At 40.5% G+C, this 14,600-nt stretch overlaps 1 protein-coding gene across 1 annotated transcript in view; it reads left to right on the top strand.

Moving 5' to 3' along the window:
- Positions 1–14,600, top strand: part of LOC104382894 (LIF receptor subunit alpha) — a 96,127-nt gene that overhangs the window by 60,272 nt on the left and 21,255 nt on the right. Inside the window, exons 2-7 of the mRNA XM_086629600.1 lie at positions 7,472–7,626; positions 8,329–8,449; positions 10,499–10,650; positions 12,327–12,490; positions 13,370–13,544; positions 13,826–14,095. Coding sequence (XP_086485726.1) covers positions 7,545–7,626; positions 8,329–8,449; positions 10,499–10,650; positions 12,327–12,490; positions 13,370–13,544; positions 13,826–14,095 — 964 coding nt within the window. The 5' untranslated portion in view covers positions 7,472–7,544. The remainder of the gene's footprint in view (positions 1–7,471; positions 7,627–8,328; positions 8,450–10,498; positions 10,651–12,326; positions 12,491–13,369; positions 13,545–13,825; positions 14,096–14,600) is intronic.

Here is a 14,600-nt window from a genome sequence, read left to right as displayed (position 1 = left end):
TGGACTGCAATCCAGGCCTCTCTAGCGTGCGTTCTCTGATGTCTAATAAGGCTCAGGCAGTAATCTGTAGTAACATTTGCCTAATATGTGACAACAATAAATGGTGAACAGACTTGCAGATATCTCAGAACATGCTTAGTCTTTTTTTGGTAGTATTAGGATTCACTGTGTTTCTCAGAAGAGTTTATCTTCTATTGTTACCATCTGGAGAGCAGTGCTGTGTTCCTAGTAGTGACAGATGTGTTCATTTAACCATGAGTTCAGTGGCTAATTGATATGGGCAGAGACTTCCAAACAGGGGAGTTAGACACTCAATTTCCTTTTGAAAGTGTCAGTGTTCTTCTCAAAATCTCACGCTGGGAACATCAAATACAATGTCTGGCTTGGGGACTGCTCCTGCATGGTGTATGCTGGGCAATGTATGGCAAGTGACTCCAATAGGACTAACAGTTTCCACATCATCATACAACTTAATTAAAAACAGGCATAATTCAGTGAGAACAAAAGGCAAAGTGTGCAGAAGTTTTTGAAAAAACAAAAAAATGTCATCTAATAAGTTCAGTTTTAGTTGTGGTAAAGATAAATCATCGATTCCTACAGCATCGCTTTGCTTTGTTCTACCCTTCCAGCCCACGGTTGTGGCTGACTGCTCTGCCTCTTTAGTGTCACTGCACTGCTTTTTCCTCTCCTGCTTGGCTGTCCGCGCGGGGGTATTCTTCCCGATTCTCTCTAGAAGCCACCTGTTTTTTGCTTGTTTGGTGAGTTTTCTTTGATTGACATGAGTAACCTGAAGGAGTCTTCCATTGTACTTCTCAAACTCCCTCTCAAGATTGCATGCCTTGCTATGATTATAGTATTTGACATCTGCTTCTTCTGTGTGTTTTCCTTCCTTTCTAAAGGCAAGTCCTAAGGGTTTTGGTTTCTGTGTGTGTGTGTTTCTGTGCGTTGTGCTGTCTGAGGGGTACTAAATGCTTTTGTAAAATCACCCTTGAATTGTGGTGCTTTTTCATGGATTTCTTAAGCACAAGACTTCAAACCTTTCTGATCCCTATCCTCTAGGTAGTCTTCATGCATCACCCTTCCCAAGTCAGGAAATGCCTTGCAAAGAATTTTCTCTCATCTCCTTGCTGGGTGAGGATGCTTCTCATGCTAATTGCTACCTGGAAATACCCACCAGCTCTCCCTGTCTGCAGCTTGCTTATTTGTCTTTCCATGCTGTTTAAAAATCGTGGGATCGGAAGAAAGGAAGAACTGGAAATACTGGAAAGCAGGTGCAGCTGCTGCATGTGCCTTAGACTCTAAGCCGGGTGAAATATTTACTTCAGCCGGGGTGCACCCTTACTCTTGTTGGTAAAATTTCTTGCCAAAATGCTTGACTTTGTAGATGGTGCTTGCGACCAGGAGCTTCAAAAATGAATTGTTGAAATGTCGATCCTTGTGTTGATCTTGTGTGTTACATCCTGACATCTCATGTCACCTTGCAGAGCCGAAGCAGCCCAAGGTGGCTGCAAGTAACTGTGGTGACTTCCCGGCATCTCAGAGGTGATGCTGCTGTTTGGCAGCTAGAGGAGGCAGTAAGGAGGGAATTTTTCTCCTCATGCTCAACAGCAAAAAAACAGCAAAACAAAATTTGTCTCAAAGGGCTGAAAATTTGGCCTTGTGCACTCCTGCACATTTACTATATAGTATCTTAACACTCTTGTCTTTGTTTCCTTTTCCTCCACTGCAGATGAGGAGAGTGCATTTGATGCAGATAGGCAACTTGAATTATTTTATCAGCTTTCGGAAAGCGAAATAGTGGATTCTTATGTTAATTCCTCAGAACTGGGGAAAGCCAGATTCCCAGATGGGATTCAGCCTTCATTTATAAACGAGTTTTAGTGATTCATGTCCTGCGAATCTTTTATAATGTGGAACGGTGCCATGTTATAAAACAGAGAGGGAAAGCCTGCATTTAGATTACTAAAGAGAAATTTTTGTCTCAGCTTCGGGAATCTTTTTAAGGAGGTGGAAGAATGTACTCTATTGAAAAACAGCCAAACCTCTCAAATAAATCTTATTAATTCTACTTCCATTTTTTTTTATTACTCAGCTAGCTCTAAAGTCAAAGACTGAAGGCTGTGGGATCAGCAAGAAAGCCAGTTCATCTTCTGTTTATGCGTTCATTGTCTTTACTGTCAGCTGTATTGGCAATTTGCTTGGTTTCCCAGAAATGTGTACTTCTGGCATGGACTTTCAGATAGGGGAATTTTTTTGGAAGCTTCTTTTGGCAATAGTATGATGCGTAATTTGATATATGCGTTTTTATCTGGGTATTAGATGTGGTTTTTTTCACTTTGAAGGTTAAATCAGTATCTTTCGGCAGAGACAAGTAAAATGAGCATTCTCCACCTGCTAAGGAGAATAATTTTCCTTCCAGCAATAAGGTTTTTATCTAGACACATACTTAGCACCTTCATTCTGCCTGGCTGTATTTGGGATGATGGCTGTTCAGTATTGCCAAAAATGCAGCCTACCATCAGTGCCTACAATTTTTTGGTGATATGCTATATAATAATTTTTCTTGAGAGCTTTTAATGTTCCATTTGGTGGTAAATTATTCTGATGATACCTTTAACACTGGAGAAAAAACAATAGATTATAACTTGAGAAAATATGACAAACAGATTTCTTCTATTATGTTTAGTATATGTTTTTACTGGTTTCATGGTTCCATCTAGTATACTCCACTTAGAGTGTCTCTAAACCTTTTGTATAAGCTGACTTTTAAACTTGTTTCTTTTTAGATATCTGCTTGTAGAGCATAAAAATAGCCGTAAAAAGTGTAGCCACTGATCTTCAATTAATAGATCTTTTTAAAACCAAATCTGAAGGGTTGTGACTGGCAGATCAGACTGCAGGCAGAAAGCAGGCCAGAAAGATTTTTAATTTTTTAATTAGTTTTGTTTGTTTGTTTTCGAAGTGGTTTCCAAGCACTTGACAGTGATATACATTCAAAGACCAGAAAACTCAAAAGTAGAACAGAGCTTTGGAGAACTTCTGTGCCTAGAGAACTGATCTGTTACAACTGACTAAGAAAATACTTTTTTTTTTTTCCTTTAGAGAGAATCAAGCTTTTGGTCAGCTATGTTTTTAAAAAAAGATACACAGAACCAGTTAAGCCAAGAAATACATAATACGAAACACAGCCAGTGGGAGAGATACCAATTATCTTCTGGTTTTCCCTTTGAGAGGTTAAGTCTAAAGAGGCTGGTAACGTCTTAGCATGTCACTGTTGAATGACTGGTGCTACCCTCGTTTTTTCAGCTTGTCACAAAACCTTTAACCTTCTTTACAGATGACGAGGTTTTGAAGGAGAGCTATCCACAGATATCTTCCCGTGTGCACGTTATTGACTTGAAGTACTTTCCCTCTCTTAACTGTCTCATGACCAGTAGGTGCACTGCATGCGTCAAAGCATCTTTGAAAGTCGTTTAGAAGTCCACGGCCTGGTATTGAGCTGTTTTAAATCTGTTGGCTTCAGTGATTAAGAATCTGAATCTCATTGTTCCTGTGTTAGCTTATCTGCATAAAAGGCGATTTAAAATGACTTCTTTCTGATCACAGGCACAACAGTAGTTCCTCTGCAAAACATAAAGCCCGAAGCAGAAGTCAGGACATCTCCATGTACTGTAGCTTCCAACAGTTATTGTGGAATCATGCTTTTAGTAGCTGCTCTTAAATATGGGCAGTTATATACTGAAGCCTGCCATGCCTTTGCTGTTGATAGGCATGACTTTGTATGTGAATACTTTTTGGGTACATGCATGACGTTGTTCCTTAGCATAGATTTACGGAAGGCTTTTCCCTTATTTTAAAGTTTCAAATATGAAAGACTTTTTCAGGCAAGGCCTTTAAGACGAATTTGCTGTGCAAATACACTCACACTAAGTCAGAAGGTTTGCAGTTCATTTGAGGATGAGATTGCAGTCTGAAGTACGAGATAAACAGCGACGTGGCAGCTTTATACAGTAGTATCCAGAGCTGGATCACAAGCTGAAATTGAGTCAACAAGGTCTGAATGTTGGGAGAAAAGCAAATATGGGATGGATTGTGTAAACACATACTATGCATAGGTTTGCCTTAGAAAAGTTCCTTCATTGTGCTTGATAGTGCTCAGGCCTCAGGGGGCAGAAATATTTAAAAGCTGAGGATATAGCAGATTTGGTCCACAGAGAAATATTTGTTCCAGGAATGATCAGAAATCTAGAAACTAAGACTGGGAAATGGTGAAAAATATTGGAGTTTTTAAGGGAGGAGCTAGTAGAGACCTGGTATCAGTTGTCTTCTATGTAAGAGGCTGCTGCAAGGCAAAGGATAAACTGTTCTTTGTCTGCTGGCGATAAGACAAGGTAACGTGCTTAAAATGGAGCAAGAGATAGTTGTGTAGCACATCGGGACCACTTGTGATTGTGCTGGTGAAGTGACACGAGTAGATTGCCCAAGGAAATGAGATTGTTATGGGATGTGCTGTTGCTGATGTTTCTTAAGATGAACTACTGTTAAAGATGATTTAGTTGCAGTTGCTCTTTCTGGTGGAGAGAATGGGCTGACCCTCTTCATACCGCTTTTTAAAAATAGAAACTTACAATTTAAGGACGTTTACACATAGTAGCAACTGCTCCTGTTGCACTCCAGCCAGCCCTGGTCAAGGTTTTGCCTTCCTCTGAGAACGTTGAGCTCTCTTGTCCTAACTAAGTATCTCTTGACTCTTATATTGTCCTATCCATCTTAAGAGTATGTCTGCCTAGAGGGCAACATGCTTTTCATATCTCTCCAGGGTAAGAAAAAACCTCCATGCCTTGTTTGAATTAGTCTTGAACTGATGGAAAGCAGCTTTCATCCAAAGAAAGTGAACTTCCTATTTGTAAATGACTTCAATTATTTTGTAACTTTATAATTAAAACAAGCCTGTAAATGGGAATCTTTTCTCTTGACTAATGGCATTCAATTATGTGACATGAGGCTTTGAATTGCCAACTTTTCAGCAAGCTGTAAAAGGTGTATGAGAAGAGAAGAGCCAGGGAGTCCACACTTCTTAGGAAAGATTGTGGTTTACAAGACATGCTCTGCGTGAAAGTACATAGGTTCCCTTCAGTGCCAGACTCTGAAACAGAAATTAAAACTCTGCTTGAGTTAGGAGAATTTGGTATGACTCGAATTTCTTGTAATTCACTATGATGTTACTTTTAAACTGCAGGGGGACGGCTCAGTAGGCTATGTGTTTTCTTGAACCACACACATTCAACATTTAGTTGTTGAATCTGCCTTGTAAACCTGGCATGACCAAACAGGTTTTGCACAATCCTGTGTTTAGAAAGTGAGAGGCTTGGGATTTAAGTAACTTTGCAATGCAGTTTTCCCTCCTTCAAGTGGCATCAGTGCTTTCCCTTTTTTTTTTTATTCTTTCCTTGGCTTCTGCTAGCTGATAGGGGACTGTCAAGTGATTTTGATATAGATAGAACTTAAAATTTTAGATATGGACTTTTCTGCAAGCCAGAAATGGCCTTTGAACAAGTACTTATAAACAAACAGATATAATTCACATGTACATTACAAATTGAAATCAGTCGTTTTATTCATGTACCTCCCAGGTCTTTCTGAGTGATCTTCATGTTTTTGATGAAGTTGGAGATTTGTAAGCTGAGTTTAAACCTGGAAGTAACATCTCATATATCCATTAGTAACAGGGACAGATATGATATGAAGACCCTGAGAGACATCAAAATGCAGTGAGGGACTTTTGGCACGGAGATTATTGTGTTTTATGTGCTGGTACCTGATCATGGATTTGTCAAACTTCACTCTTGATTTGGCCTTTAACAAGTTGCACGATATGGATATTACACTTCAGGAATATATAAAAGGAACAACTGAATATGTCTGGGAGTAGTATAGCTTAATTTAGTATGCTTTTAGCAAAGTTTTCAGACGACATGGGAACATGGTGAAAATAAAATAATTGTGAAGTTTTAAGGATGTTTCTTCCCTCCAGATGTAACACTGGCCTTTACCATAGCATTTCTCTCAGCTCCTGTGCTGCCTGGGCTATTGCCTCAGTCAGGTTACTGCAGACCAAGAGAAAGAAGAGAAGTGGCCCCTTGTGAACAGCTCTGGATTATTTGACATAGTGCTGATATGTTTCTCCTCACACAGTGCGGATTGGTGAGGGACAGAAGAGCATTTCAGGCATTCCCAACTGATCCCTGAGGGAGAAGTGCTTAAAAAAAAAATGTAATAAAAATATACAGTTGTATTGCAGGGATGATACTCCTGGTGGTGCAGAGGACTTCAGTGAAGAGAAGTTTCTTTTAAAATTACAGAGGCTTTTAGACAAAATCCATTATTCTGACAATGATGTACATCTAGCTTTCAAGAGATTTCTAAGATAAGGACAGGAGCCTCTCCGCTTCAGACTTTTAAAAGAAGTAGCCTGAACAAAATGAGAATTTTATAAAACTGCTCTATAGGGGAGGCTGGCTCAGCTATGTTCTTATGTGAAAAAGACCCCACTCCTGCTGTTGGTCCCTGAGAAAAGGCCTGGTGCTACATGGGAGTTATGGTCTCTGGGAGGGTGCTCAAGTCTTCAGAGCTTTCAGGTAGTGAGGAATCAATGCAGCAGGGATTGACTGGACTTTAGAATAAGATTTCCTGCAGTTTTCTTTTTGAGAACAAAACCCGATGGTGGCCAGTGTGTGGGTGAAGTTGAATATGTTCTCCAGATCCCACTGAACAGTTGACTTCTCTTTGGAAAACCTGCAACCCATTAATCTTCAAAGAACACATTAAACTTAATATTCTCGATAATTTTTACCTTAAGGTCAATATTTACAGCAATAAGTATCTTTTGGTAGAGAAATGGCTTTCATTTTTTTCCATTTTTTTCCTCCAGAAATTATTACTTAACACTAGATTGAACCAGTGATCCTGGGTGATCAGATCTGGTTCTGCAGTGTCTTGGGCATTCCATAATAGTAGCAGCAATATGAAAAGAGAGCAGAGGGAAGAGGAAAACAGATGGGCTCTCCCATCCTCTTAAACCCCTATCCAAGGCAGGGGACATTTCCATTCATAGTATGCAAGACCCTTTGTGAATATGACATTTCATCTAAGTTGAAGACACCTATTCTAGAGGAATACCCTGCCATGGCTAGACTGTTTTGGCCTCAGACAGTCCTGAAGGAGGCCTGCGGACAGTTGAGTTTTACATGTCTGTGATTCTTGACGTTATGTTTGAAATGTGTTTCTGAAAACGTTGCATCAAGGAGTGGTTAGTACAGTGAAAAGGTTTGCTTGCCAGACAACGAAGAAAAAGGAGTTGCTGTGCCTGGGAGCAGCACTGAAGAAGAAAAGCAGAAGAAACAAAATTGGCATTTCTGGAGTACCAGCTCGGGAATGTCAAAGTTTTTTTTGGTTTTGTTTTTAATTTTAGAACTGACCAGCTTGTTGGAAGATGACGTTTATTCCTGCTTGAAGCTGCTGTTCTGAAAACAAACAGCAGAAGAATGAGGAAGAATTCAAGCCTCCGCTGCCTTTTAGCACTAGCTATTTTATGTTTAAGAAGCTTAATATATAGCCAAGAGATAGGTGAGTTTAATGCAATGTGATTCACTAATTACATTTTCTTTGTAGCTTCTGTACTGATACCATTTAATTACATTGCTTTCCTACTATACTTATGTTCAAAAACAGTCGCCTTTGTGGTTCCATACCATCCTAGGGATGGAGGTTCTCCCAGGCCTCGTCTCCGCTTTCCAGCACCCAGTGGCATCTTGTAAACCAGTGCAAAATTGGTCTGTAATGCAACTGTGATAATCTGCATATGCAGTTGGTGTAAATGTCCACATGAGGCCTTCTTGCTATACATGTTGACTCTCTGTGACAATTTCACACATTATCATTAATTGCCCTCTGTCATTAATTGCCCTCCATGTGGGACAATGGAGCAGAGCAAAAAACTCATCAAGTTTATCATTAAAGCTTGTTGTTTTGCCATTGGCCCAAGCCTCCTTATTAGACTAGGCTAGGAATGGTTATTGTGGAAAAAGACAGCTGCCTGCGTCATTGCACGGAAGTATAAACCCAGATTTTAGGTACTTCTAGAAATGTGGCAGCCTGTGGCTGTCTGTAATCAGGCACACAAATAGTTCAACAGATTTAAAATACTGGCCAGACATGCATGCAATAAAAATGTAAAAAGAATGGCTACAGATATGAGCAATAGCAGTTGTTTTACAGTTGATCATTTTTGACCCACAGTTTTTGACTGTATTTCTTATATGATTTCAGGTTCCCCAGGGCACCCCCAGAATTTGAAATGTGTAACACACGATTTACGTAAAATGATCTGTACTTGGGGTGTCTCTTCTAAAGGAAGACATGGACAAACTGACTTTTGCTACAGTACCAAGTAAGTTCCCTGTATACCTGGTTGAAAACTACCAAATAGTGATGAAAATATAGTTATTCCTCAGTCACTGCCCATGGAATTTGTGATGCTGTTGTTTCCCAGCATCTCCCCATCAGTTTTCCTTGGGTGGTGCTCCCTCCAGGCATGGTTAACTGAGGCAATGGCGGGGCTTCTGGCAAAGTCTTGTTTCATGCTAACAATTCTCCTGCCAAAATCTCCTGCTTGCTCTCTTCAAAGGACTGGAAGATGCTCTCGTTTACTCAGACTTCTCTGTGTGTCTGCCTAGCGCTCACTCAGAGTTTTCATGAGGGACATCTTCATACCAGGTTCAGTCCAAAAGGAAATGATAGTTGGAAGAAGCACATCCTGGTGTTATGGGCCAAAGCGGTAGAATATATGACATAAGTGTTGAGATTCACATGTGGAAAAACATGAAAAATCTCTTGGTGGCTGTCTTACAACCTTTATAAATCTTAAGTTGTCTGGAGAGTATATTATTAGAGGAAATGTAAAAATTATTCCACAATTACAATAGCTTTTCTAATGTGAATGCAAGTTGAAAATTTTGAGAAACGTTAAAAAAACTTAAATCTTCAGTGTGTTTTTCACTGATGAGTACTACACGTTCAATTCCCCATGCTATGGGTCTGCCAAATACTTATCATGTGCTAGGGATGTGTTCAAATCCTTTTTGCATCTTGATCCTGCCCCCAATCCAGATACTTGTACTGTCTTTTTTCCTGTAAATTCTGCAGGCAGCCCAGACTTGTCCTTGGGGTCCCAGGGCTTGGCTGCACTTCTTCCACCTACATGTTTGATATTCCTTGTCTACTTATTCCTCCTGCATTACCAGCTATCATTTCTATACCAAAAAAATGCATATATGTGACATTGCAGCCAGAGTTCAGGAATGTGGAGTTCATGAGGTACTGCCCTCTAAACAAGAACAGCCATGTAGCTGCTGCTGTTTCTCCTTAGCAAAGCAAAACAGGCTTGGTTCCCCAAAGTGAGGAGCCTGAGGGCTGAGCTTAGTGCAGATCTCCCTAAGGGAAGGAGATTTTGTTTTTCAGTTGTCCAAACATCCTCTAATAATATCTCAGTACAGAAGAGGAATAGCCTTTCTGAGCACTCAAGTCTCAGCTGGCCTTCGCTAGCCCAGAGTCTTGCATGAATCTTAAAAGTTCAACCCAAGCTCTTGACTCCAGCCGGTGGGAGCTCCAGGGTCCTGTTCCAGTTCATAAGTGAGTAACAGTCCCTCAGCAGGAAGTCTGGCATTGTTCTCTTTGCTTTCCTTCCTCCCATCATTCCCCCAAGAGGAAGGTCTGGATTTTTCCAAACTTTTTGCCTTTCTGGTTGCATATCAATGATAATGAGCAAAGAGACTTGACCCATCCATTGTTGTTTCCTGTATGTATCTATGACCTCCAGACAAAGGCCAGATCACACTGTGCTGAGCACTGCACAAACAGTACACGCAGACTGTATTTCCATCTGGGATCTTAGCATTTCTCTCCCTTGTCCTCTGCTCTTTCTCCACGAACTGAGCAGCAGAAGGGACCGAAAAGATTTGTTCTAAGATGGGAACACAGATGGGTAAACCTGCTCTTTGCACCCATATGCCATCACTTTGAGAAGAAACGGAGGGAGATGGAATCAGAAAACGTAAAGGGAGAGAGAGGGTTTTGAAGGTTTTCTATTTTCCTTATTTTGAAATATTGATTCATGGTGACTGTAGGTTTCAGAAATGTGTCTTTTGGTTAAAAAAGTCAGTCTTTCACTTTGAAGTGTTCTCTTAACAACTAGGTGGCTGCATGACACAACTACTGCACAGCCTACCACTACCATAAAAGTGACTTGAAAGATGAGGAAATGCCTGTTAATCTGGTACTAACCAAAGCCCGTGCCAGTCTTACTCCTCACAAACTTGATATGGAGCTCTCTGTTATATTACAGAGAATTTGCATTTTATTAGTGTCCTAGGAATAGGACTTAACTTGCCTTAGCTTCCTATCAGCTGAAATACCTGCTTAATCCTCTCTGTCTTTTCAGTGACCTCCCACCTCCAGTCTGTTTTAAAACTAGGGAGAAAAGGGTTGAGATTCCAGTCCCAGAGAGCTCCAGCACGGTGACAATAACCACAAACAGCATTTCTGGAACTGCTTTTGCTACCAAAGAATTTGAAATTCACAAGAAGGACATCTGTAAGTATCAGATTTTATGTATGTACATAAGGCCTTTATACTATGATTAACAGTGATCCAGAAGTGTATATGCATGCACTTTTCTTTGGCAATGTTCTTGTATGAGAAATGTCCATGTGCTGAGGCCATATGAATCTACCATACATAATAGGTTGTCTTATCTTCCCCTGCAAGGGACAGAAAACCCCACTTATTCATAGATTATAGCAGAGAAATCAAGGGCAGAATATGATGAGGAAAATGAAGTACAACACTGTTACATCCCTCTAATCACTCTTCACCCTTTTTTTTTCCTTAATTGCAGATTAGGAAGGATTTGTTATCGAGTTTCTATTACATACTGAGGTACCTGCATGAGGCATAAAGTGCATTTGGTCAGACTTGGCTTGAGAAAGGCAGAGTTAACTTCCTAGTGCCCGTTCTCCCATTTTAAATGATGAACAGCTACAGAACGAAGTAGTTTATTCCTGCAGTTTCACAACATTTTCAAGGAAGTTATATCATATGTCACTCCTGACAGGATCATGTTTTCTTAATATATGCCTAACTTACCCATTCTTTCAAGTGGGAGGTAGGCTGCATCATATTTTAGATATAGATAAATTAGACTTTTTCCCAATTCCTTCCTCCCAGAGGAGAAAGTTGTAAGCTGAAGGTGGCATTGACACCATCTGTCATGCTTGTTCATAATTTAGTCTTTGCTTTGGTTTGCCTGCTTACTCCTTCAGTGCAGGCAAAATCTAAAGTCAGTAGCACTTCTTATCCATGGCTCAGTTTTCTCTTCAGTTGAGACCAGCTCAAGAACTTTAACAAAACACGACTCAAAAACACGTGGGCAACACACTGGATTCTCCAGCGTCTTGCTGACTCCGGGCAGGACGGGTCTCTCAGGTCGATCACAGGTTATCCCAGGTAGTGTGTTGACTGTGCTAAACACTTTGCAGGCTCTCAGAGCCTTGGCCAGGACCAAAGTTGGATAAATCACATATTTTAAAAATCCTGCACCAGGCTCCCTTGTACTACCATAATCAGCCTCTTGCTTCACCGCCAGCCATTCACAGAAGAGATGCGTGTATTTAATCTTCCTTTCCCATCCCCATCACCATGTCAGGCCTTTAATATTTCTTTTAGCTTAAAATGGCATTCCCTGTGATCTTCTTCAGAGCCTTATGTGAGCTTCTTCCATGCTATGCTTCTGCTCTCTTTTCTCCCTACTCTCAGTTTTGTTGCAAGTCCCCTCTTCCCTGCTGGTCTCCAAAACCCACTTCTTCCTTTGGGGGATTTTCCATTGTCCTCCCTAGATGCATTCTCATGTACACTTCAAAGACTGTCGCCATGTTTCCTTTATCTCTGTGGCATCGAATGACGGTTGTGAAAGATAGGATATCTTCTTTACTATGCATTATGAAGAGTCATATTCATGATCAGTTACACATCTGTATGCTGAGATGTTAAAAGAAAATGCTACCTGGTGACTCATCAGCATCTGTGCTTTCCTGGGAACTCATGCTCAAGTAATGACAGAGCCCATCTTGTTCTAATTACAGAGGTTGAGTTACATGTTTGTGTGGCTACTAGCCAGTTAGAGCAGAGAAATGTGGCTGTTAAGCACCTGTAGGACTGATGTTGCTGACTAATGACTTGAATATGGCTTTTTTCCCCCTCTCTTTTTCAAGCGTTTGTTCCTCTCGCTCCACGTATTCTTAGTTTAACACCTGACTTTTCAACTTCCACATTAAATCTGAAGTGGAGTGATAATGGATCAGTCTTTCCATACAGACTGGATGCCTTCTGGCAGATTCAGATACTTCGTAAAGAAGCAATGGAAAAAGTCACTCAAGTAAGTCGTTTTCTTCCTCTATGAAAAATATATATACAATTTTTTCCCTTGGTAATATTCTGGGAGGCCATTTGAAGGAAGCTGAGAATAATGAACATTGCGGAGTATCCTGGTTTGGGAAAAAAAGAAGAATTAACTCTGTCCCAGGTGAAACCAGGACATAGAGCTTTGCAGAAGCTGAGTGTAGTCATGCTTCTGATGGGTAACTTCTTGTTAAGTTTCAAAGTTGTGAGGACACTGACTACTATACTCTAAGTACTATCATAGTCCCAGCATTTTTTTTTTTTTTTGATCTATTACAGGTGTGGGTTTTTTTGTTAGAACTTGCTTGTGAATTTGGCAGATATTTTACACCATTATCTCTGCTTTACTTCTCTAACAGTGTCTCAAGTCTTGGTAGCCTTTAAATGTTCAGTTTGCTACTTTTTGTAACCACAGCTATTCCAGGCCAATTTGTAGCTCTGTTCTATAATTTTTAGGAATGGAGTAAAGATAAAGTGTGCATCCTGGGACTAATATTAGAAGAGTTTCATTTTGGAAAAGTTGGAACATTTCCCTGCCTGGAAGAGGCCCGGGGTGCCGGGATGAAGTATATACCTTTCGAAGTGCTTGGTGAACTTCCTGCTCTCCCTCAAATATCTACCCTCTGCTATTTCTGGCTGGCAGTCTACCTGACTGGTGGGATGTTTAGCATCTTAGGCTTTTGTCCAATTAAATTCACAACACAACCGAAAGTTAGGTGCGACGCTCCAACCATCTGTTATGATTTACGTCACTTAATTTGCCATTCTGTTGACACCTGGGATATTATATGTCATTACTAACAGATGTTCATAAACTCTCTTTTGGTTGTTTTTTTTTGGGGGGGAACTATTGTAGGTAACTTACTATTCAAAACTGACTCATGAAGACATCATTCTTTCTTGGAACTGGACATCAGATATGCCTTTGGAGTGTACATCACACTATGTGAAGATTCGCTGTTATATTAATGTAACACAGTTTGTTGGCCCCAAGGATTGGAGTGACTGGAGCCCAGTAGCAGAGATTCCTGGTATGTTTGTTCCTTTGCCACCACATAGACTTTGATTGCTTTCTGAAAACTAAGCCAAAATCAGAGGAAAAGACATTAGGCAGAGATGGGCTGCTGCTTTTGGGGGTGTTTTGATTAGAGAAATAATGCAATCATTAGTTAACGAAACCTAGTAAGCATTGATTTGTATGCATTGGAATGCTCCTCAGTCACATTTCAGCTGATCAGAACCATGTTTAGAGCAAATTATTCATGTCAAGGTTTTTGTTTGTTTTTTGTTTTCTGTTCTTCCTTCTCTCTAGGAAAAGATACCGAGCCCAAAGGGAGTGGGGTGTTTCCTCAGGACACTGTGGTGGCAGTAGGCTCAGATGTGACAATTTGTTGTGTCCATGAAGAAGGACAGCAGATACAACGGATGACTTATGGACCAGAAACATACCCAATGATACGTCTGAGCAGTCGGAGCAGTGCAATCAGAGTGCTAAATGCCAGTGCTTCAGACACCAGTGGGACAAATGTAGTGTGCCTGCTGTCTGAAGATGAGATGGATGGAACTGTCTTGTTCGTAGGATGTATGTATCATTATGTTTACTAATCTTAGGCCAATCAAAATCATTTTGAGCCTCTTAGTGTTCTGCTAGGAAACAAATTCTATCATGCCTTTTTCCCTCCTGGTCTTTGGTTTCTGAGGATCCATTGGGATTGTGCTTGTTTGGTTTCACTTTGGAAACTCCAGCACATGGAGAAGACACCAAGGCTGAGAGGATGAAGAGGTACCTATGTAAGCCTTCTTTTCTTAGAACCTAGCCCAGTACCTGTCTCCTTGATCTCTTTTTCTAAGGCACTTCTTCATGACCTGGAATACTTAGTAGTTTAGTGCCATATGAAGATTCGTCCCTAGTCTCTATCACTTTAGGTTTACATCTGTTCTAGTTTGGTCCATGACAAGGCGAGAGTAAGAGCAAGAATTGTAAGTGAAAACATTTATTTACCAGCTAGTCAAATGAAGACAATAGAAGAGTTGTTAGACTTGCAACAATGACAAATGCCTCACCCAGGGCAGGAAGCTAATTGCAG

This window comes from Tauraco erythrolophus, chromosome Z, assembly GCF_009769465.1.
Source record: "Tauraco erythrolophus isolate bTauEry1 chromosome Z, bTauEry1.pri, whole genome shotgun sequence".
Classification (NCBI taxonomy): domain Eukaryota; kingdom Metazoa; phylum Chordata; class Aves; order Musophagiformes; family Musophagidae; genus Tauraco; species Tauraco erythrolophus.
Note: the sequence above shows the minus strand (reverse complement) of the source record. Positions and strands in the feature narration are given on the sequence as shown.